This window comes from Macaca thibetana, chromosome 11, assembly GCF_024542745.1.
Source record: "Macaca thibetana thibetana isolate TM-01 chromosome 11, ASM2454274v1, whole genome shotgun sequence".
Lineage (NCBI taxonomy): Eukaryota > Metazoa > Chordata > Mammalia > Primates > Cercopithecidae > Macaca > Macaca thibetana.
Window position 1 is genome coordinate 112190222 of NC_065588.1, and position 23587 is coordinate 112213808.

At 39.7% G+C, this 23587-nt stretch overlaps 1 protein-coding gene across 4 annotated transcripts in view; it reads right to left on the reverse strand.

Annotated features, from left to right (window-relative positions):
- MED13L (mediator complex subunit 13L) overlaps positions 1 to 23587 on the reverse strand; it is a 320312-nt gene that overhangs the window by 16520 nt on the left and 280205 nt on the right. For 3 of the 4 annotated variants that reach the window (XM_050748556.1, XM_050748559.1, XM_050748558.1), the window contains 10 exons: positions 22356 to 22576; positions 21820 to 22025; positions 16252 to 17189; positions 11954 to 12133; positions 11117 to 11340; positions 9028 to 9220; positions 7969 to 8392; positions 7239 to 7458; positions 5603 to 5791; positions 86 to 309 (listed from right to left, as the gene is read on the reverse strand). In XM_050748556.1, coding sequence (XP_050604513.1) covers positions 86 to 309; positions 5603 to 5791; positions 7239 to 7458; positions 7969 to 8392; positions 9028 to 9220; positions 11117 to 11340; positions 11954 to 12133; positions 16252 to 17189; positions 21820 to 22025; positions 22356 to 22576 — 3019 coding nt within the window. The remainder of the gene's footprint in view (positions 1 to 85; positions 310 to 5602; positions 5792 to 7238; positions 7459 to 7968; positions 8393 to 9027; positions 9221 to 11116; positions 11341 to 11953; positions 12134 to 16251; positions 17190 to 21819; positions 22026 to 22355; positions 22577 to 23587) is intronic. The other variant, XM_050748557.1, reaches the window with a different exon arrangement.

The following is a 23587-nucleotide window of genomic DNA, read 5'->3' on the forward strand; positions in this document are numbered from 1 at the left end:
ATTTACATAGAAAACAGGAAATATTCATATTTGAAGACTGGTACAGCATCAATTTACATGCACCATAAACATCAAGCCTTCTCACCTGCTTGGTAAAGCAATATTTACAACGCAGGTCTCCAATAATTCCCCATGGAGGTCAGTGCAGGAAGCCAAAAGCCAGCGCTGGTCATGAGATAGACAATAGCCCACGAAGAGCACATTGTATTTCTGGCTCGCCTCACCAAACGTCTCTCCCAGCTCTGTCTGCTTGTCTTTGATTGGGGCCAATATAAAGGGAGGGGAGTAAAGCTGGATTGGGCTGGGCCGCTGAAATCAAAACCAAAATCATTATCAGTACAAAGCCACACAACTTAATGATCACAACAAAATCCAGAACGACACTGAGGGAACCCACAAGGAGTAATGGTAATAAATCGTTTCTCTCTTTCTCTCCAGTACTAGATAAATAAATAGTATTGATGACACATAACGAAATGATTATTTAAATCATGTAAGCTGGGAAACTCAATTAAGCCAGTATTTCCTTATTAAAAGAAATTACTATTTTAGAAAGTACACTGGCCCAGCTTCATTAGTTGTTAGGCAAGTGGGAAACTGAAACCACAATGAGATAATGCTACACAACCACCAGAATGTCGAAAATAAAAAAAGAGAAAATATTGGTGAGAATATGGAGCAACAAGAATTTTTATACATTGCTGCTTAAGCTGAACAAACATATACTCCCTTTGAACCAATAAAATGCACATGTTTACCAAAAAACAGGTATAAGAATATTCACAAGAGTATTAATCACAATAGCTCCAAATAGAAAATAATCTGAATACTCATCAACAGTAAAAGAGATAATAAATTGTGATGTAGTTAACAGAATCAGAATATCAAACAGCAATGAGAATGAAAAAACTATAAGCAACAAAACAGATGAATCTCAACAATGAATAAAAGAAGCCGAATGTGAAAGAATATGAAGTAGGTGATTCAATTTATATCAAGGTCAAAGACAGGCAAAACTACACTATTAGAAGTCAGAATAGTGACTATCTTTAAGGGATTGGAGAGGCCACAAGAGGGGCTCTGGATACCGATTATGCATTTGCTTCTTGCGCTTGTTAAATGGTATTTTTTTTAATTACTGAAAATTCATTAAGCAGTATACCTATGATTGAGTACTTTTCAGTACATATAGTTTAATATGTGTTTGTGTATGTAATTTTAGAAATCAAATCAACAGCTACTACCAAATATAAATATTTTAGATTAACTGTGAAAATTTTTTAATTGTCATTTTTTTTACAGCTATCATACACATCTTACTATTTAATAAACTACAACAGGGGTCAGCTAACTTCTATAAAAAAGAAAACCAGAGAATAAAGTTTAGATTTTTATGGCTGTCACACATTCTCCTTTTTGTAAAAATGTACTCACTGGCTAAGTGTGTCGGCTCATGCCTGTAATCCTAACACTTTGGGAGGCTGGAGTGGGAGGATCACTGGAGCCCAGGAGTTCGAGGCCAGCCTGGCCAGCACAGTGAGACTCTCCCTCTACAAAAAGTAAAATAAAATTAGCCAGGCATGATGGTGCATGCCTGTAGTCCCAGGTACTTGAGATGCTGACTGCCTGAGCTTGGAAGGTCGAGGCTGCAGTGACCCATGTTCATGCCACTGCACTTCAGCCTGGGCGACAGAGTGAGACCCTGTCTCAAAAACACCAAAAAAGTAATAATCATTCTTACCTAGCTGGTCATTCAAGTACAAGCTGCAGGCCGGATTCAGCCCAAAGCCATAGTTGCTGACCCCTGAACTACACAGCATTAGGCACGGTAGTAACAGAATGACACTATTTTAAAGCTAAAAGAGACTTTGAAAATAATATAACCCAACTCTCATTCATCACAGGGATTCAAAACTCAGGCTGAGAAATATTCAATGACTTGCTCAAAGTTGCAAAGCTAATCTAACACTAATCAATTCACTCTCCACGTGACCAGAAATTGCAATCTTAGGTATTTACCAAGAGAAGTATTATGTCCACACAAAAACCTTGTACACAAATATTCATAGCAGCATTATTCACAAGTGCCAAAAAGTGGAAACAACCTAAATGTCCATTAACTAATGAATAAACAAAATGTGGTATAGCCATACAATGAAATATTATTTAGCCAGGAAAAGAAATGAAGTACTGGTACATGTTATGACACGGATGAATCTCAAAATCATTACGCTAAATGGAAGAAGCCAGACATAAAATATCACATATGGCCAGGTGAGGTGGTTCACGCTTGTTATCCCAGTACTTTGGGAGGCTGAGGCGGGCAGAATGCTTGAGCCAAGGAGCTCAAGACCAGCCTGGGCAACATGGCAAAACCCCATCTCTATCAAAAAATTACAAAACTTTAGCAAGGCACAGTGGCACATGCCTGTAGTCCCAGCTACTCCAGTGGCTCAGGCAGGAGGATCACTTGAGCCCAGGGAGGTTGAAGCTGCAAGTAACCGTGATCTTGCCACTGCACACCACCCTGGGCGACAGAGCAAGACCTTGTCTCAAAAATAAAAGTAAAAAAATTGGGGGAAGGACTGCTTGAGGCCAGGAGTTCAAGACCAGCCCAAGCAATATTAATGAGACCCTGTCTAAAAAAGAAAAAAAAAAATCATATATTGTATGATTCCACCTACACGAAATGTCCAGAACAGGCAGCTGCGCAGAGACAGCAAGCAGACCCGTGGTTGCCAGGGACTGGAGTGGGGAATGAGTAGTGTGCGCTAATGAACGCTGTGTTTCTTTGAGGGCTGATGAAAACGTTCCAAAATTAGACAGTAGTGATGACTGTACAACTCTGTGGAAATACTAAAAACCACTGAACTATACAATTTTTTTTCCTTTTTTTGGAAACAGAGTCTTACTCTGTCACCGAGACTGGAGTGCAGTGGCGTGATCTGTGCTTACTGCAACCTCCACCTCCTGGGTTCAAGCAATTCTTCTGCCTCAGCCTCCCAAGTAGCTGGGATTACAGGTGTCCGCCACCACACCCGGCTAACTTTTTTATTTTCAGTGGAAACGGGATTTTGCCATGTTGACCAGGCTGGTCTTGAACTCCTGACCTCAGGTGATCTGCCTGCCTCAGCCTCCCAAAGTGTTGGGATTACAGGCAAGAGCCACCGCGCCCAGCCTAAACTGTGAAATTTTTAAAAAGAATTTCATGATATGTGAATTGTATCTCAATAAAGCTGTTACTAAAAAAAGAAAAAGTCCAGCTGAGTTTGCCTGGAGTTTTTTACAAAACAAAAGGCTAAATGTGAAATATCTCAGATGTAATAGATAGCTTCTGAAACACTAAATAAAATATGATTCCCAAACTGTGTTCTGAGATGTGAGATATTCCATGAAAAACAAAAGATAACAGCAATTGTATTTGAAAATTTGCATATAAATACTATAAAGTAGATTCTTTCACATGTGACAACTTGTATAAAACTGTGCCACCCAGAGAATGAGAACTGCATGGAGGCAGGGGCCTGTTTTGTTCACCCCTGCATCCTCAGCACCTAAGAGAGCACCTGGCACACAGTAGATGCTCAACCATATTTACCAAACGAGAACACAGTGTTCTAGCTGCAGACTGAGGCAGAGGCAGAGGCAGCATTGACCAACTAACCATTACCTTAATGCAGATTAAAATGTATAAACTTCAGGCTGGGTGCAGTAATCCCAGCACTTTGGGAGGCCGAGACGGGCGGATCACAAGGTCAGGAGATTGAGACCATCCTGGCTAACATGATGAAACTAAAAATACAAAAAATTAGCCAGGCGTGGTGGTGGGCGCCTGTAGTCCCAGCTACTTGGGAGGCTGAGGCAGGAGAATGGCGTGAGCCCAGGAGGCGGAGCTTGCAGTGAGCCAAGATTGCACCACTGCACTCCAGCCTGGGTAACAGAGTGAGACTCTGTCTCAAAAAAAAAAAAAAAAAAAAAAAGTATAAACTTCAGCAAATATTTATAACATTTGGTTCTTTTGTTTCTAATAAAGTAAAATCGTTTCTCTCTTCCTCTTTCAAGCAAAATGGAGAAAAAGCATACTACTCGAAGTCTTTTTGCCATTTATTTTAACCTAAACCTCACTTTATCTTATGAGCTCCTGATGGCGCTCTGAGAATAATAACCTTTAGAAAGGCAATAACTCATAATTTCTGGAAACAAAATGAAAAATAAGTAGAGATGTTTATTTTTGAAATTCTAGAAAAATTTAATAGAGAAAACAGATGAACTGCTCATAGAAGTGAAAACTTTAAACTCAAAGAATAAACTAAACTAAAACTGCCTAAAATAGAAATTTTATATAACACTGGAGTGAATGTAGGTCATCGGCTGAGCAGCTTTTCTCCCTTGGGACTAAGCTGACCTGAACCAAGTTACAACAAACACAGTATTAACTACTTGCATCATTTTTCACTTCCAAGCATTTTACTTATAAAAGTGTAAGCATTTCATAGAGTTGTTCAGAACAACATTACCAACTAAAAATAGCAATTGGTGTTTTAAGAAGCTCTCTTATGGTAAAGAGGTATTTGCTGGCTTTTACTAATCGGGTATTTTTCATGCAATAAAATTGTGGGAACTGATTTTTGAAGGCTTTGAAAATTCTGAACATTGCCCTGTATACCTATCTTCAAGATAAGGTGATTAGAAAAACAAAGGAAATGTAAAACTTTTGTTTAAAACATGTTTAGCTTTGGTGCTGTAAAATTCCCTTTGAAATCCACACATATCTGTAGGAAGTAGGTTTAAAAAGATGGAGCAAAAATGCATTCATTTACATACCGAAGCACTGAGGCAAGGAAAGGAGAAATCAACTCCCTGTAAGTATGTGCATCAGAAAATGAGGGCCCCCTGCAGAGTAAACACAACTACAACTGCTGTCTCAGGATACAGACCAGAGCCAGAAAATGCAAAGGATTTCTGATCTAAGACACAGAGTAGCTTAGAAAAATAAAGAAAATAAATTTAGAAAATTCAAACATTAAGAACTAAAAGTGATACACATATTATTGCCTAAAGTCCTACATAAAAAAAACAGTAAGAATTTGCTTGCCTCTTTTCTCAAAAATTCTTAAAAGTTCAGAGAAATATCTCCTCTATTTAAATCTAAGAGTTAAAGAAATCTGCCAACTCTTTTTCATTCCCCGCTTGAGACAGGGTCTTACTCTCCAGGCGGAAGTGGTTGTGTGATCACAGCTCACTGCCATCTCAAACGCCTGGGCTCAAGTGATCCTTCCGTCTCAGCCTCCCAAACAGCCAGGACTACTGGCACACATCATCACTGACACCTGGCTAATTTTTTTTAAAAAAAATTTGTGGAGACGGGGTCTTGCTATGTTGCCCAGGGTGGTCTCAAACTCCTAGGCTTAAGTAATCCTCCCACCTCAGCCTCCCAAAGTGCTAAGACTACAGGCGTGAGCCACCACATCCAGCCTAGCAACTCTTATATCAAGGTAGAAGGCCAACTAAGCAACCAGCCAATCTCTAGGTTAGATAAAATACCTCTCCTAGCTTGCATTTTAGTATAAATTTTCTAAGTTTCTGTCCTGCCAATACCCACCTCAGGGTTCTTGAGGGTCATCTCAATGCTGGCTGCAGGCCCAAATCCCGTGAGGGATTTAATGTGGATCTGTGTAGGCAATGGTCGCCTGCACTGGCAGTACACTGAAAATGCCATGGACTTCAAGTATTGAATGTAGAAAACTTGCTCATCCTTCATTGTCTGCAGCATGTACTGGCAAGGCACAATCTAAAGACACAAATACAAAAAACAAAACAAAACCAAAAACCTAGAAACTGAGATCTAACACGCTAACAAGCAAGCTGAAAAAGGAAACGGCATGAATTCCTTACCACAATGGGGAGAGGTAACCTCAGCCCTAAAATATATCAGTGTCACACATAATATAATTAAATCCTAATTCCTTCCACTGACATAAAATTCTCTATCACCAGCAATTTCGAAAGATGTACGATTATATGGGTCAAGTTATACTGTCACTTAGAAACTACCATGTTCCCATTTTAGAGGTAAGATCTCAATTTATTACAGGTATTACCATGGCCCCCAAATTGTATTATATTTCTCCTTTTTATAATTACACAGTGTGTGTGGCATTTTTTGGAATTATTACCTAATCATTTAGGATACAGACTTCAAAACAATGGAAAACTATCAGCAATGTACTCTGATAACTTTAATTTCAATCTTTTAATTTTACAAGATAGCTTCAGTTAAAGTGACATTAAAATGAAACCCAAACATCCGAAGCACTGTTTTTCATCTATATAGAATTTTTAAAAAATCATTACACTATAAAGCTGTCAGAGGTGCAGTGAAAAGAAGCATACTCATTCACTGATGAAAGGAGAGTAAGTGTAATCTCTTTTGGAATGGAATCTGGCAATATGTGTCAGCATCTACATCTAAGAATCCATGTTAAAAAATGACCTGAAATGTGAAAAATAAGATTGTACATAAATGTGTACTATGGCTTTATTTATAACAGTAAAGAAGTGGAGATATAGGAATGGCTATGGAAAATATGCAGTCATTAAAAATGCTTGTAAGAATTTAAATAACATGAAAATGTATTCATGAATAACATTAGATAGAAAGTAAGTTATATTAAAAGTATGATCTCAACTGTGTAAACAAAAATAGAAAAACAAGCTAGAAAAACACCAAAATGGTAATGGTGGTTGAATGTAAAAGTCGGAATTATGATTATTTTTTCTTTTATACTTTCAGGTACAGGTTGAATATCCCTAATCAAAAAATCTGAAATCCAAAATGCGCCAAAACCCACAATTTTTGGAATGTCAATAAAACGCCACAAGTGGAAAATTCCGTATCAGACCTCATGTGATGTGCTGCAGTCAAATTTAATCAAAACTTTGTATAAAGCACAAAATTATTTAAAAAATTGTATAAAATTACCTTCAGGTTAAGTGTATAAGGTGTATATAAAACACAAATTTTATGTTTAGACTTGGGTCCACTGCCAAGGTCTCCCATTACATATATGCAAACATTCCAAAATCAGAAATCCAAAACACTCTGGTCCCTAGTATTTTGGTTAGGGGATAATTAACCTGTACTTCTATTTTTTAAGAAAAACCATAAGCCTGTATTTATTTTCACAACAACAAAAATATCAACATCAAAAGTAAATAATAAACTTGCAAACAGTAACCTGGAGAATGAAAGAACTTCTCATATGCTCAGGTAAATTATCCAGCATTTCTGTGTAGCAGCGCATCAAGCTCAACAGCCAAAAGTTCCCAGAAGTGGAGTCCTCCTCCGCAGCATAAGTGAATGGGTCTACCATGTAAATGACAACGGCTGGAGGGTGGGCATGGCTGTCTGCAGAGTCAGGCTCCGTGGGAATTCCTATTCTCTCCCTTTCTGTAACACTGGCAAGAGAGTCACTTGTGAGACACACAAAATAAACATAAATTACATGAGTATGAAAAACAAAAGTGCTCAATTCTAGAGCACACAGGCTCCCTAAAGAATATTTACAGATTAAATGTAAGAGTAACATGTATCACCTTACCAAAATACAGGCAAACCAAGCCAGAGAGCATTGAAAGCAGATGGAAAATGGCAATGTACTCCTCTAAAATGGGAGATACCTTTTTCAAACTCCCCTTTCTTTTCTGTGGTTATGTTGTACAAAGTTGTTATTAATTAAGTTGATAGTAAGTTTAATAATAAGGTTTATAAGTCATAATAATTTATAAGAAGTCTCAAAATTTTAACACTGCAGCTTTAGATTGACCATTACCCCTTTCTTTTGAGAAGAAGAGAAATAGAGCACTTCATAGGATTCAGAGAATCATGAGGTCAAGGGAGAAAAGGTGCAGAAGAAGAGAGAAAGGGTCTGAGCTGAGGCCACTCGTCTCAATTAGTGAGTAACATACCTCTCTTGTCCATCCTGTGAGGGCTGAGAAGAGCTCTGCCCAGGGTCAGTGTCTCCGCCACAGCCTATGCTCCCTTGAGTTCTATCCGTAGAAATGCCCCCAGTGCTGGGGTTCTGCCCTCCAACACTACCACTGAATCCTGAAGAAGAGGTAGTGCTTATCTGGCTAATACCAGGAGCAGAGGCAGACGATGAGACCGGTGGCACAGAGGAACCAGATGCGGAACTACTTGCTGCAGGATTTGTAGTACTACTATTCGAGGTGGGGTTAAATGCACTGCCAGCTGGGGGAGCTGCTGATCCATTTGGAGCTAAGGGCCCAGCATTCCCAGGCGTAGCCTGTCCCTGTGCCGCTGCTGGTGGGGTCTGGTATTTAGGTGGTATCAACAGGCTGCTATCAAGCTGCAGAGTGGCTAAATAAGGTGCTGAAAGAATACATGCAAAGAGGTGACTTTAGTGATATTCTGCAGTGTCGACTAAACCAGAAATCTAGAATGGTCACTTGTAAAAAAATTATGCTTTCAAGCTGCAATACTCTGATTACAATACACAAAATACTATCTCCACACTCATGCTTATGTATTCTACAAACATGGAAATGAACACGGAGCAACTTATAAATTCTACAGAAGAGGCCTGTTTGAAAAGAGAAAATCAATCACTTGTGATAGTCTCCTTTCAGACTGATTCCATATGCCTGCCCTAAAAAATGAGAAGCTATATATTCCACAGTCATCACGGGACATTATACTCCTAGTAAGCTTCTAAGATTCTCTTCAGAATATGGGTTAAAACTAAGCAGCTAACACCAAGTCATGCTGCTAAGTTTTCAAAATGTGGAGTAAATTAGACATGATTAGGCAACTTTGAATAGTTTTTAAAAAATATATGTACATATAGAAATTAGCATTAAACTGCTCAGAACACCAAAATGGACCTTAACAAATACAGCATTACTTGAGGCAAAAGAAATACAATGTTGCATCTATAAAAGAAAGGATGGGAGGGATTTGCTATTTTACTTCTCCAGTTCTACTTTGCCAAATAGATTCCCATTTACCTAGGTGATGGCGGCAAACTTGCGCATAAAGTTTGAGTCTGGAATGATTGTCATTCTCCTCGCCGCTCCAAGGCTGGTTAAACCACTCACTCACAAGCTCATCTGTCAGCTTCTGTGCCACGGTTTTTCCCACGCGCATGATCCCGTCACGTAGCACTTTGCAGATGGGCTTGTGCTGCCCAAGCCTACACATCTGATATCATAGATGAGATCATTAGTTATAACAGGGGCCATTCCTTCATTCAGTACCAATGGTTAGCAAGGCAGATTCTTTAACATACAGATGGAAGCATTTTCCTTTTTCTTTTAGGGTTACTGCATGCAATCAAAGCAACATTATAAGTTGGTCCTTTCAGGTAATTGTAATGTACCCTTAAATTGCTATCTGTCTCTCTAAAACTTGGACTAGGCTCTCTAAAAAAAAAAACAAAGTTTCTTCACTCAAGCCAATTCCTCCTGTACAAGAGGAGGCTGCTGAACACTACCTGACTGCTAACGGACAAAGAATTAGCAGATTCCTGCCACAGTAGGCTGACTGAGACATATGTCCACTAAAATCTCCTAAGTAATCCCTACTCATAATGTTTTCCCATAAGATAACATTAAAATTTTATGGGCCATCTGTTCTGTTACAGACATTTGGAGATCACCAATAGCAGGGGCCACTGAAGCAGTGAGTACGCTGATCACTTTTTTTTTTTTTTTTTTAAAGTGAATAGGACAAGGAGATTCTGCTATTAATCTCCATGACGCTAAATGGGAGCTTATGGCAGGGAATATAATAAACCTGCAAAAAGTAAACTACCTGTTCACCAGCAGGAGAGCCCACATTATTATCCCTTATTGGAGTAGATGAAGTGAAGGCTTACTAAGCCCTGACAAAATCCTCTAGTATATACTCTTCTTAAGGAGGTATGAATCACTGCTGAATGAGCAACCCTAGTGAAGTCATTACGAAAAATTTAGAGTGTCTGTACCCTCTTAAAAAGATCTGGCAGTGGTTTTTACATTTTGTAACTTAAGCTGAAGGTTCCATTCAAGGGAATGGCTGGGCTTTAAAACTGCTTACACAAATGTTCAGTTAATTATGATTTAATAGTGTTATATATCCCCTGACCAGACACTGTTCCGAAATGAATGTATTCAAGGGCTTCCTTCAGTGACTTAATTGATGTCATTACATCACGTTAGCATCTCATTTCTTTGTAGCAACACATAAATTTACTATTCCTTGCCTACTCATACATTTACAGATCATGAATGTCCTGTTTTGGAATATTTGGGAATTCAGCTTGGAATCTTACTTTAAAACCACTTTCATAATGTTTACGTGCCTATCATAGTTCTAAACACTTTACAGATATTAATTTCATTTTACCAAATACAAAGACATTAGATGTATCAGATACAAAGAACTTAGTGCATATATACTTTGGCATAAGAAATGCAGCACTTATTATTCAAAGACAGACATGATTCTATTTGTTTAAAGCAATAGGAATTCATATACTAAAGATGTAAAATTATCTGCCTGGTTTTTACATTATTAGAGGCATTATATTTTTAATCAGTATCAAAGTTTCAGTATTAAGATGTTGTGTTAAAACACAACGGGGACATGATTCATTAAACTTATGTTTCAATTCAGAAAATTTCAAAAGAAACATTTTTATACTGTTGTCAGGAACTCTCACCACTCACCCTATCCCTCAATCCATCCAATAAATAAATAAAAAGAGTAGATGTGCTCTTTTTGTAAAGCTCATCTTCTACATTGCCACACTTTCCCCTGGTGAGCAATATTCTTCACCTTTTAGCACATAAATGGAGAAGACAGAACTGATGGGATTTTAAGACGTATAGTAAGAATGGGAGAGGAATGTTTTCTAAATCTAACAAATATAAAGCCAAGATGGGAAAGCAATTTCCTTCCAGAAAAATTTGTCAATTCAATTCTCTTCCTCATCCTCCTGTTTGCGAATTTTCTTTGAGATTTACTTTCAAGACATTTGTCTTGAAATTTAGTCATCACTAGAAACAACCAGAGGATCCAAGTCATGAAAAGTGATTTTCACAGTAACTTCCTCACCTCGTATACAGCACTCAAGTCCCTGAAGAAAGTTTTGGCTCCTTCGAGCAAGGCCTCATTTTCTGGACACACCACAATATAGGCAACATCACGGTGGCCCCCATATGGGTCCAACAAGAGCCTCTCCCAAAATGGCAAGGAGAATGGCGAGATGGTGAGGAAATCCTTGTCATAGCCTACCAGCAGAGTGGGAATGGGCAACGGCTCAGGAGATTCTTCTGAACCTAAAATGACATTGTAGTTTAGGAAAGTGCTAGAGAGTTTTTCCCACAATCTGTACAATTTTGAAATTCCTGGTACACTGGTCTTAATTCTAGCATCTGAAATGTCACTCCATGTTGACAAGACATTCTTAAAAGTATTTTTCAAATCATCTAATTAAATGGTCACTGATGAGGACTCTTAATGAAGTCGGAATTTGCTTACAAAGTTCAGTAAGGTCAGAGGGCAGACTAGAACAAGTTAAAATTAACCTTCCAAGCAGCGCTACATCATTCCCTTCAAGATAAGCATTATGATCCTAACTATGATGAAGTACACAGAACTGGCCCAGAAGTCCATCCAGACGAAAATGCAGTGAGGATTGGGAAGATGAGGAGAATCTAATGCACTTTTTAGGGATTATCTTCCTCACTGACCTGGATTACGCCAAGGGTGTTAGGAAACTTAACTCTAAAATTAACTTTAGGAAAACAAAGAGATTATAAAACTTAATGGTCATGAAGAAAAAGACTCCCCTATTTTGTTAGTGAAGCAAGGACTTGACAGTAACGAAAGCTGCTCTTCACTGAACAGCACTGAAGTCAGAAGGAATTTTAAACAGGACAAAGACCCTACCGTAGGTTCCCCGTCCTGCCATCTTATGGAACTGCTGCCAAGTGAGTGGTCCCTGCACATGCTGGATGTTCTCCCAGGTCCTGCCCGTGCGCTTCTTTTGGATGGCATCTTGGAGAAAGGGCTGCAGGGACAACAGCATACGAACCACATCCTGGGAGGAGAGCATGCTGATGTCCAGCACTGGAAGAGAATTGAGAAGAGACAGAGAAGATAAGGGGGCTGGCACCCTCCTCTTCCTCGCCACCACCTCAAGCCTCAGTTAATAGTCCAGAACAACGTTATTAGCTGTAGTAGATTCTAAAATATTTGAAATAGGAGTCAGGACGAGAGATATTCTTCTACTAAATTAGAGAAAATAATTGATAATTTAGTATCAAAAATAATAAAAGGAGAAACGGATTACTCTCTATAAAAAAGTTTAATGGAGGAATTGTTTAAAAGTGGAAAAATGGATAGGTGCGACTTTTTAAAACCATGTAAAACTGTTTCCAAGGATTTTCACAAGACAGCTGCAAGTTTCTTAATTATTATATTACTTTTATTTGCAAATATCAATGTTTTGTTTATATGATGAGTGGGAAAAAATGGAACTTAAACAGAAGCTTTTAAAAACTCTTTAAATGCTCTTAATTGTAAAAATATTTTCACAAAATACAGAATGCATAATAAAGAGAAAGCCAATCTTCAGTGCAGCCAGAGGCACGGGGAAACACAGCTGAAGTCCCTTGAAGACCAAGGCCCTCTGCAGGCATGGATGGGATTCACTGCCTTCTAAATGTAGATGACTTCAGTCCCAGCAGTAGCCCTGGGGAGGGATTTTTAACCTAAAATTTGAAAGTTGTCTGAACTCTATGCAAAACCATGCAAACACGTTTGGACATATGTATTGTTTTTTTCTCAGGATGGAGGGTTCATCATGCTCATCAGATTCTTAACAAGGTCTGCCAAAAGAGCTAATTATGCTGTAGGTGATGTGGTGTGAATCTGCACAGCTGGATTCCTGAAGACTTTGCCTTCCTCTTACTCTTCTGGCTGATTAGGGAAAGGGCATGGAAAGAAATCTAAGATTTATCTGCCAACTAAAATTGAAACACAGGATGATTAAGGATTCTTTTTTTTTTTTTTTTTTTTTTTTTTTTTTGAGACGGAGTCTCGCTCTGTCACCCAGGCTGGAGTGCAGTGGCCGGATCTCAGCTCACTGCAAGCTCCGCCTCCCAGGTTCATGCCATTCTCCTGCCTCAGCCTCCCTTTTTAGTAGAGACAGGGTTTCACCATGTTAGCCAGGATGGTCTCAATCTCCTGACCTCGTGATCCGCCCGTCTCGGCCTCCCAAAGTGCTGGGATTACAGGCTTGAGCCACCGCGCCCGGCCATGATTAAGGATTCTTAAGACATTTTCAAATGTGTCCCTAAATCAGTAAAGCATAGGTTGCAAAGTGGTGGTCCATAGAATATTTTGTTAAACTGTGGAACAAATCACTCCAGGACATTTCATACACAAATCTAGATTGCCAGCTTCCCCTGAACTGAGAGACCCATATTCCTGCATAATCACCACTTGCTGGAGCTGAGGAGCAGCTGTCCCCTTCAGGCAGGTACCTCATGGCCCCTGTCTTGCTGTCTGCCTGAGTCTGACGCAGTGTTCATTGCCTTTTATCTTCAGCCGGTGCTGCTTTTTACATATAGTAAGAACAACAGTGAATACTTCTTGTATTAATGGCTCTACCAAAAGTGGGAAATCACAGACCAAGAGAACCACAGATTTGAGGAAACTTTATAAAAGCAAGCATGTTTCTTATGAACCCTATTCCTGTGCCTGCAAAAGAGAAAGTGAGTTTTGGAAAGACAGCTTAAGGCACTGCCTTTTGCAAATCTGTCTCCCATCTCATTCATTTACATTATCTGGTACTTTTAGGCATCTTAAAATTTGAAATCCAGACCTCCCCTGCAATAAAATGTCCTATTTTTCATCCTGAAAGACACCACCACTGATTCATGCACACAGACTGCTTTTCCATCTGAAGGCCTATCTAGTAAAAGGACTCACCCAAGCTGATCATCCACATTTTTCTTAGGGGAAAGGCTGCATTTTCTTCACTTCATAAATCCATTTACTAGAAACTGATTAAGGGCCTGCTTAAGTATAAGGCACTGTGCTTAAACCTAAGCAGTTATACAAATGAGTACAACCCTTTAATGCTTCCTTAGTCATCTCCACCTCCATGAATGCTTCCTTGATTGGCCTAGTCAGAAAATACCCATTACTCCCCATATTCTACTGACGACCTCTGGACATACTTTTTATTATTTCAGATTTCTAACTGTATTTAAGAATCTTATATAACTTTCTTCCCTGCAAGACTGAGAGTTGTTCAGAAACAGGGTTCCCACTTCATTCACACAACCCTTCCAGTCTGGCCTCTGCTCCCACCACTCTACAGAAACAGCTCTCACCACGGTCAGAAGACATGTTTAATCCTTACCTTAAAATCTTCACTTGTATTTTAATGCCTGTCGATCACTTCCTCTTTCTTGAAACACTGGCTACCCCTGGTTTCCAAGAGCCCAAGAGCCCCTCTATGGTTTTTCCTTCTCCACTTCCTTGATAGGCTCATGCTTCTCTGCCTCACCTATACCTGTCAGAATTTAGCTAAGCTCTACTAGGCCCTCTTCGCATTCTATACTTTTCTCCTCCTCCTCAATGAGCTCATCTGTGCCCCCTTAATTGAAGTTATCATCTATATGCCAACTACTCCCTCTCCCCTGAGCAAAAGGCCCAAGAGTCTATTTGATACCTCTACCTGGATGTATCAAAAGGGATCTTTAAAACTTCCAAACTTCCATAACTCAATTTATAAACTTTCTCTCCAGATATAGTCTTCCTCCAGTGTACTTATTTTTGAACACCACCGACTATCCAGGTATACTAGTAACAAATCTGGGGCTCCTCCTTAACATCTATCTTTCCCTTATCCCCAAAACTAAACCCATTATTGAGTCCTGCAATAATACTTCCTAAACCTCTCTTGAATGATTCCGCTTCTTCTCCATCTTCAAAAGGACACTAAGGCAAGCTATTGTTTCTTACTAGGTCTTCCTCAATAACCCCCTAGTCTCCCCAAATCCATTCCTGCCATTTTCTAATCCATACACAGAATTACAGCCAGTGCACACGGTTATTTTTCTTTTCTAACTACACAAATCTGACGTCAATGTTTCTTCTTAAAATCTTTCAATGACTTTTTATTGCTTTGAGCAGGAAGACCCAACCCCTAGCGTGCCTCTAAAGAGTCACTGTAATCTAGCCCCTGCTGGCTTCTAACCTCGCTTCAGCTTCTAAAGGCCCCAACCAAGGCCTTTCCCACTTGCAGCACCTTCCGTCTAGGACACATGCCTTGCTCCCCATTCTCCTTCCTCAGTTAATGTGTACTCATCATTGAGATTCTCCTTCCTCAGTTAATGTGTACTCATCATTGAGATCTCCAAACAAATGTTACTACTTCTTCAACAAAGTCTTCTCTGACCTTCGGCCTAGAGTGCCCCCTCTATCCCATGCTTTTATCACTTATAAAATGGGTTGTAATAATATGCGTACTTGTGTAATGATTTAATTAATGTCCACTTCCAGAATAGATCAGAAAGTCCATGAGGGCAAGTGCCTTGTTTCTTTCGGTAGCCATTTTATTCCCCATGATGCATTGCAGTTTAGGCAGTGAATGAATAAGAAAAGGAAATAGCAAGTTGCTTGGCACTCTTACAATCCAACTTCGAAAACGTTTGTCAACTGGAACTTTTAATAATACAACCAGTTATATGTCCCAGTAACCACAATGCAAAGTAAAATGTGATTTTGTTATAAGAGATGCAACAGAGGGGGGAACAGAGAAGGGAGAAGAGACTCTGCAAATGGGTAGAAGGCTTCCTGGAAGAGGTTCCTTGGAAACTTGATCTGGAAGAATGGTGGATTTAAGCATGCTAGAGCATGCAAATTATCCGTCTCTAAGCTCCTGACGACTCTGACACTCATCGGTCACAGGTTTCCAACAAGGACTGCTTACTTATGAGTTACAAGAGGAAAATTTCAGAAAACAATTACTCTTCTCCAAAGGTGTTTCAATATAAAACATTCTCCCAGTCCTTAAGTTTAGGATGAAATAAACATAGCTCTCACTTTAGGTTCTTTTTTTCCCCCTAAAGACATGAAATTAAATCTTTTTGTCAAATACAGTAAAGAAAGCTTTTAAGTTATGATCATACCAAGATACTCCTCAAAGTAAATTTGTGTTCTGGGACACCTACCATTGCTGTGAGGCCAAGAGTGCACAGTGGCACTTCTCACCAGAGCTTCGTCCACTTTTCCACCAGTGGGGTTATCCACATACTGCCGCCCCTGCTCCAACGCATTAAAGCATTCCGTCCAGTAATCGTTATTATCTGCTTGCACCCGGTCATAACTCCAGCTTACACAGGGAAGAGTTTGGCGATTGTTAGAGGAAATGTAGTCCAGGAAACTCAGTGAAGCAAAAGGTTGTGTGTGTTGATTCTGGAGGAGGAGGAGAAGGCTTATGGGTGGCTCCTGGGGTTTTCTGGTTCCTTCCACCTGAGGAAGGAAGGTGGACTGACACATCATTAAGCGCCTCTCTGCAGCCTGACCAATATCAGAATTCTTCCCAAAAATATCCAACTCATCTTCAAGGAAGAGTCCCGAATTGTAGCCAAGTTTGCGGTTCATAATCGCACTAAACCCACAGGTACAGCGGTACTGGTCCTCATTGGAAGAATCGGGGATGTAAAGCCCGACATCTGCCCCTTTGATGTTCATGTTGCAGGCACAGATGCAACAGCTGTCAAAGTTTCTGTCTTTAAAGATATTCATCACGGAATCAGAGAGAATCAGGGTAACATAGAGGCTGTGGGCTTCGGGAATTGGTTGCATGGTGGCGGGCTCCACAGAGTTGAGGGGCCGCGTAGTAGAGGGGGTGGAGGCTGGTGACCCTTGATCGGTGCTATCATACTTAACAGACCCTTGACCACTGGCAGTGCCCCCACCTCTGGGAGTTCTTGGGGTCCTGGGGGTTCGTGGTGTGGGGACAGAGAAGCGAGGGGTTGCTGGAGATGGTAGGACTCCTGCCCCACTATTGCTGGCTGGGGCAGCGCTGTTCAATGTCACAGGTGTGTTCATCTGTGGTGTGTTCAGATAGTCTGGATCTGCTAGGCTCCCAACACTAGGCACGTTACTACAAAAAGAGAAGGCACCAAGTAAGGAATGGCAGCATGTCACAGATGTTGAAGTAGATACACGATCACCCCACCCATGTACTGCATGTTTCTCGTTTGTTTCTGCTATCACTGGTATACACTGGTATATTTAATTTTCTCTTAAAAGAAAAAAGATACAAAGGTCAGTGCAGTGTGTAAAGAAGTAGTAAGGTATGAAGAATAATTCAACAAAGCACTTTCCTTCTACTTATTCCACATAGAAGCATCCTCATCCTAATCTCTTGAAGGAACTTTTACTATTTTTGTAAGAAAACATGGCACTGGGTTTGGTCAATGTCATTTGAAAAGTTGTAACTACTAAATGGAACTTCACCTATAAGTTCAGACACTAAATTAGCTAGAGGACCACAGGATGAAATTTCCATCTAATTTGCAATTACATTTTTGTCATTTTTTTTGAATCTGAAAGTCTGCCAGTGTACTCGTTCTCTGAGGCTATAATCTATATATACTATCAAAGTAGTTATAATCAAATACACATGAAAATTTAACATTTCTCTAATTTTCAAAATGCAGGCCTATCTAGGCTTACATTTTTATAGTAATGAGTGACCAGGAGGGTATTACATTTTAGGTAGCCCATTTACCAGTACTATACTACAACTGATAGGAATATTACATATGCGGCTAAGAGGCCTCAGTATTAATTAGGTGGTTGCACAGAAGTGTATCAGAGTTTCCAGCTTCCAACAGTTTTCTGTGGGGTGGTAAGCACTTCATTTTTCACTTTTCAATCTGTTATTCATTGCATACAGTGTAATTATTTTAGCTGCCCAAGACTGATTGGGCTATGGTATCTACTTTCTCATAAGCAGTGACTTCTTTTTGGAACAGCTAAACAGAAAACACTGACTGCAAGGTTCTGCTGTTTCATTATCATAAAACATTGTCTTGATATACAGTTGGCCCTCTATACCCACAGGTTCCACATCTGTGGATTCAGCCATATACAGATGGGAAATCAAAATAAAAATACAACAATTAAAAAATACAAATCAAAACAGTAAAGTACAACATTTATATAGCATTTACATTGTATCAGGCATTACGAGTAATCCAGAGATGACTTAAGGTATACAGAAGGATTTGTGTAAATTATATGCAAATACTCTGCCATTTTATATAGGGGACTTGAGCATCTTCAGATTTTGGTATCCGAGGGGGTCCTGGAATCAATCCCCCAAGGATACCAAGGGACGACTGTACTTTCTTAGATGTGTATGTATATTAGCATATGAGTCCATTTTTTCTACTTAGAAGGTATCAAAAGAATAGAGATTTTAAAAAATTCTTAATATTCTTCTATATATATTAATACTGTACTTAAACCAATGCTCCTCCAATAAACTACATATTCAGTTACTTAAAATGTGAAAGAAGAATGTCATAAAGAAATGTCTCTTCAAATAATTTTGTGATTTTTAATTAGTTATGTCTAAACTACCAGCCTAAAAGTCCAAATCAGGCACTATAAAGAAATATTAATCTGAGGCACAGTAGTATCTCTGAGTACAGATAAAAAAAAAAAAAAAACTTGATTGGCAATCACTGCTCTCTTAGAGACCAAAATAGTAAGTGTGTAATAATGATCTTTAATTGGACTCCTTTCAAATTTTCCTGTTCAACAAAACCCTAAAATTATTATGCAGTTCAGATCAGAAAAGGAACTATGAGTACTAACTGAAAACCTGAAGAATTAAATTGCTCCCTGGGTAGTAAGAATGGTTTATCTTGTAATCTGATTTTTCCCATTTAATAAAAATGAACTGAGTAGCAACCCTACACTAGAAGCTGGAGAGTTGAAAGTGAAAAGGAGAAACAAAAGGTGGCTCATAAGCAAGTGATTGCAGGGGTATTGCGTGTGACAAAGGAGTCCACGGTGATGGCGAGCAGAGACCACAGCAGGATTACACATACTCTAGAAACATACTGTTCCAATAAGGTAGCCACCAGTCCCCATGTCCTAAATTTAAATTAATTAACATAAAACAATTCAGTCTTGGTCTCACTAGCCACATTTCAAGTGGTCAACACCTGCAGCAGGAAGCTGGTGACTGCCATAGTGGACAGTGCAGACAGGAATCACCTTCACGCCAGGTGCAGTAGCTCATGCCTATAATCCCAATACTTTAGGAGGCCAAGGCAGGAGGAGCACTTGAACCCAGGAGTTCAGGACCAGTGTAGGCAACATAGAGAGACACAAACTCTACAACAAAATTTCATAAAAATTAGCTGGGTGTGGTGGCACGTGCCTAGAGTTCCAGCTGCTCAGGAGGCTGATGTGGGAGGACTGCTTGAGCCCAGGAGGTCAAGGCTGCATTGAGCTGCAACTGTGCCACTGTACTCCAGCCCGGGTGACATAGTGAGACCTTGTCTCCAAAAAAAAAAAAAACCCCAAAAAACAAAAACAAAAACAAAACCTTCATCACATAAGGTTGTACTAATAGAGCCAGTTAAGAACACAAAGAATCTTTGGGATGGCAAATGAAAGATGTAATAGATCTAAATAATGACCTAAATTATTTAAGCCATTATACAGCAAAAGCTTGCATGTGACCTTTTTGGGGAAACCTGTATGCACGAAAGAGATTAAACTGTTGAATGGGTTCTTAAAACTGCTATGTCATTTATTAGCAACTGTATGTGCTAAGCTAACCCCTTATGCGTGTACCAAGGTGTTCCAGCTGTGTTGTGCCAGGATCTAGCTGAGTAAGCTAGAGTACGATTGGAGCACAGCAGCAGCACACCAGCCAGGTGCTCAGGGTGCCTTTCAGCACGCTCTTTATATTGCTGGTGCATTGTTATTTCCATGGTACTTCTACAATCACTAGTTGCTGAAGCACTGTGAAAGTCCTGTGTGGGAGGCAGAGCAGGATTACTTCATTTTAAAGGGAAGACCCATGTAAAATGGTCATTTAAGGTCATGCATATAATTTTTACAATGCAGGAATTTCAGTATTATAATACAGTAACTATAGCTTCCTAAGTCTAGGATTCCTCTGTACTTTTCTGTCACAGTTTTTCTTTCTGACACTGACTTTATATACACAAGCAGGAAGCCTTGTTGTAACATTAAAATTAACTTCATCAGGATGATTTTACAGAAGGTCACAAACTTGCAGCCCACAGGCTGAGGTGGGACCACAAATTTGTATTATTAGTTCCTTAAGCTTAACTTTCTATTAGCTGACAACATTTTAAAGAAAGGAAAACATACAAAAATCCAGATTTCAAGTGACCCTCAAAAACAGCAAGATCTGACCACAATGACCCCAGTCCTGCCTGACAACAACCCTCTGCACTTGAATAGCAAACATCCCTTTAAATGGGGTTTCACACTAGACTTCACTTGCTTCTCCTCCTGTCACCCACAATGGTGCTGAGCATCAGTAGTACCAACGCTTTTGCATTTACCCTGTCCACTTCATCTATATGCTGCTTACCTGACCACAGCAGAAATCTGAATTTGTGGTCTTTCATATCATTCGAATCACTTTATTTATTAAGAAATTATTTGTCACAGGGAAAACTGATTCCATCATAGTTTAGCCTATCTTTGTTTCTGTGATAGGGTCTCACTCGGTCGACCAGGCTGGAGTGCAGTAGTGCAATCTCAGCTCACTGCAACCTCCGCCTCGTGGGTTCAAGTGATTCTCCTGCCTCAGCCTCCCAAGTAGCTGGGACTATAGATACACGCCATCATGCCCAGCTAAATTTTTGTATTTTTTGTAGAGACAGGGTTTCGCCATTTGCCCAGGCTGGTCTCAAACTCCTGAGCTCAAGCAACCCATCTGCCTCGGCCTCCCAAGGTGTTGGGATTGCGGTGTGAGCCACCACACCTGGTGCTAGCCTGTCTTCAACATATTCAGAACACTTACATTGGCCCACCATTGGGGAAATCATCTAACTCAAAGCCTGTTTTACAATCAAGTGCGGAGTATCTCGTGTAATTTATCAAATACGGTACTGAAAGTGAAAAACAGAATGGTTGTATGGGTTCTTGAAGTACAGCGTCTCCTGAATGTGTATTACTTTTACATCATCATAAAGTCAAAAACTCCTGAGTAAATCCATTGTAAGTCAGGGACTACCTGTATACAAAATTTCATTTAGAAAATAATGCACATTTTCCAGCACAAAATAATTTGCACAAAAATATGAATGACCAATAAAGGAAGTTTCAAATGATAAGCTACTTGTCATCATTTTTTTTTCTTTCTGAGACAGAGTCTCACTCTGTCACCCAGGCTGGAGAGAAGTGGCGTGATCTTGGCTCACTGCAACCTCCACCACCTGGGTTCAAGCGATTCTCCTGCCTCAGCCTCCCGAGTAGGTAGGATTACAGATTCCCGCGACCAAGCCCAGCTAATTTTTTGTATTTTTAGTAGAGACAGGGTTTCATCATGTTGGCCAGGCTGGTCTCAAACTCCTGACCTCAAGTGATCTGCCCGCCTCGGCCTCCCAAAGTGCTGAGATTACAGGCATGAGCCACCACGCCCGGACCTTGTTATCATTTTTAACAAACACTTAGTTAAGATAAAAATTCCATCAAATATGGCAAGTAAATGACACAATGCCTATACATACTTGTAGCCATCTCTAATGAAAGTGGCTGCAGGGGGCATGGGCAGTTGTTCAATTTTAGGAGGAATTGCCCATGAAGGCCGAAACAGACAGGCATCAGGTATCTTCAGAGGTAGCAAACAATGGCTCGGCAACATCTTCAGTGGAGCAAACATGGAGGATCCCATAAAAGGTTGAAAGGATGGAACTTTGTGCACATATGAAAAGTCCTATGACAACAAAGTGGGGTCAGTGTTAATACTGGTAAACTCTGTAGAACACACTACAGTGGCATAGTGCTATCATAAAAACAGCAACCAAAATGATCGTTTTTCAGTATTTCTCTCCTTTGATCACTAGAAAATGCTAACACAGAAATGTTAAATCAATCAAAACACACTATTTAATATGCTCACTGGTGTGCCTCATGTTCTAATTAAAAGGGTTCTTAGGAACTTATGTATATATGGCACATAGATGATACGCCATTTTAAAGCAGATGTACATGAATCCACTTGGAAACCGCTCTGCCCTGGAAATGTTAATATACTGAATATTACCTTAATTTCCTCAGGCTTGGGACTTCCTAATCCATCCTCCACTTCCATTTTGAATTCTGTGAGTTGTGTTGAAACCATACTGACCATAGGGCTCTCCATCATGCCTAATGCTGTCACTGTCTCTGAGCTGATCCCATCTTTATAATTCATCACAGGAGAAAATGCAGGATGCTGTTCCAAAGATGGTGGAGTGGGAAACATCCTTTGCAAGTCTGCAACTGCTAAAAATAAGAAAATAAAAAAATTGTGTTTAATAGGAAGGGCTTCTAAAAAGTCCTAGTTTATAGGCAGGCACACTGTTTGGCACAAAAAATAGTGCTAATTAAATGATCACATCAGTTCACAAAAGAATATTAATAATGGAAGTCTCTAAGAAGAAGGCCATCAGCAGAGAATTACCTTTTTCTGGGTCTTGTTTCGCTTTGTTTCTTGAGACAAAGTATCACTGTATCGCCCAGGCTGGAATGCAGTGGTGCGATCTTGGCTCACTGTAACCTCTGCCTCCAGCGTTCAAGCAATTCTTGTGCCTCAGTCTCTCAAGTAGCTGGGACTATAGGCATGTGTCACCATGCCTGGCTAATTTTTGTATTTTTAGTAGAGACAGGGTTTTACCATGTTGCCTAGGCTGGTCTCGAACTCCTGGGCTCAAGTGACCCGCCTGCCTCGGACTCCCCAAGTGCTGGGATTACAGGTGTGAGCCACTGAGCCTGGACTTTTTTTGGTCTTTATCACCAACTTCTTGATGTTTTATGGTCTGGCTTCACATTAATTCAGTGAACAGTCTACATAACTTACCTTTTTCTTCCAACAACTGACTCCCTGAAAAGTCTAAGTAGAGAAATTAAACAAAGTGGAGGCAATTAGATAGTTACCACTACTAAAGTTCTATCCCTGCTTTCAAGTATGCATAAAATATTACAAAAAATAAAAATTGTTTGGAGCCAGACTTGTGGTTTATATATAAGAGGATTACTCAGCTAGTTTGACAAATCCACTACACTTACAGCTGCTCTTTTGGTGAAACTCACAGCTGCTCTTTTGGGGAAACAGTTCCATATTTTTTCCAGACAGGTATTAAAATCAAACTTCATAGTTTCTTTTAAGAAACACTTAAAACAGCAATTCTGAACTCCTTTGTTAAAAAAAAAAATTCCTTTAATACACCTGTAGTAAAAAATTATCACTACAGTAGCTCATTAAGGCACTGATTCTTAAAAAGGAGACCTAATGAA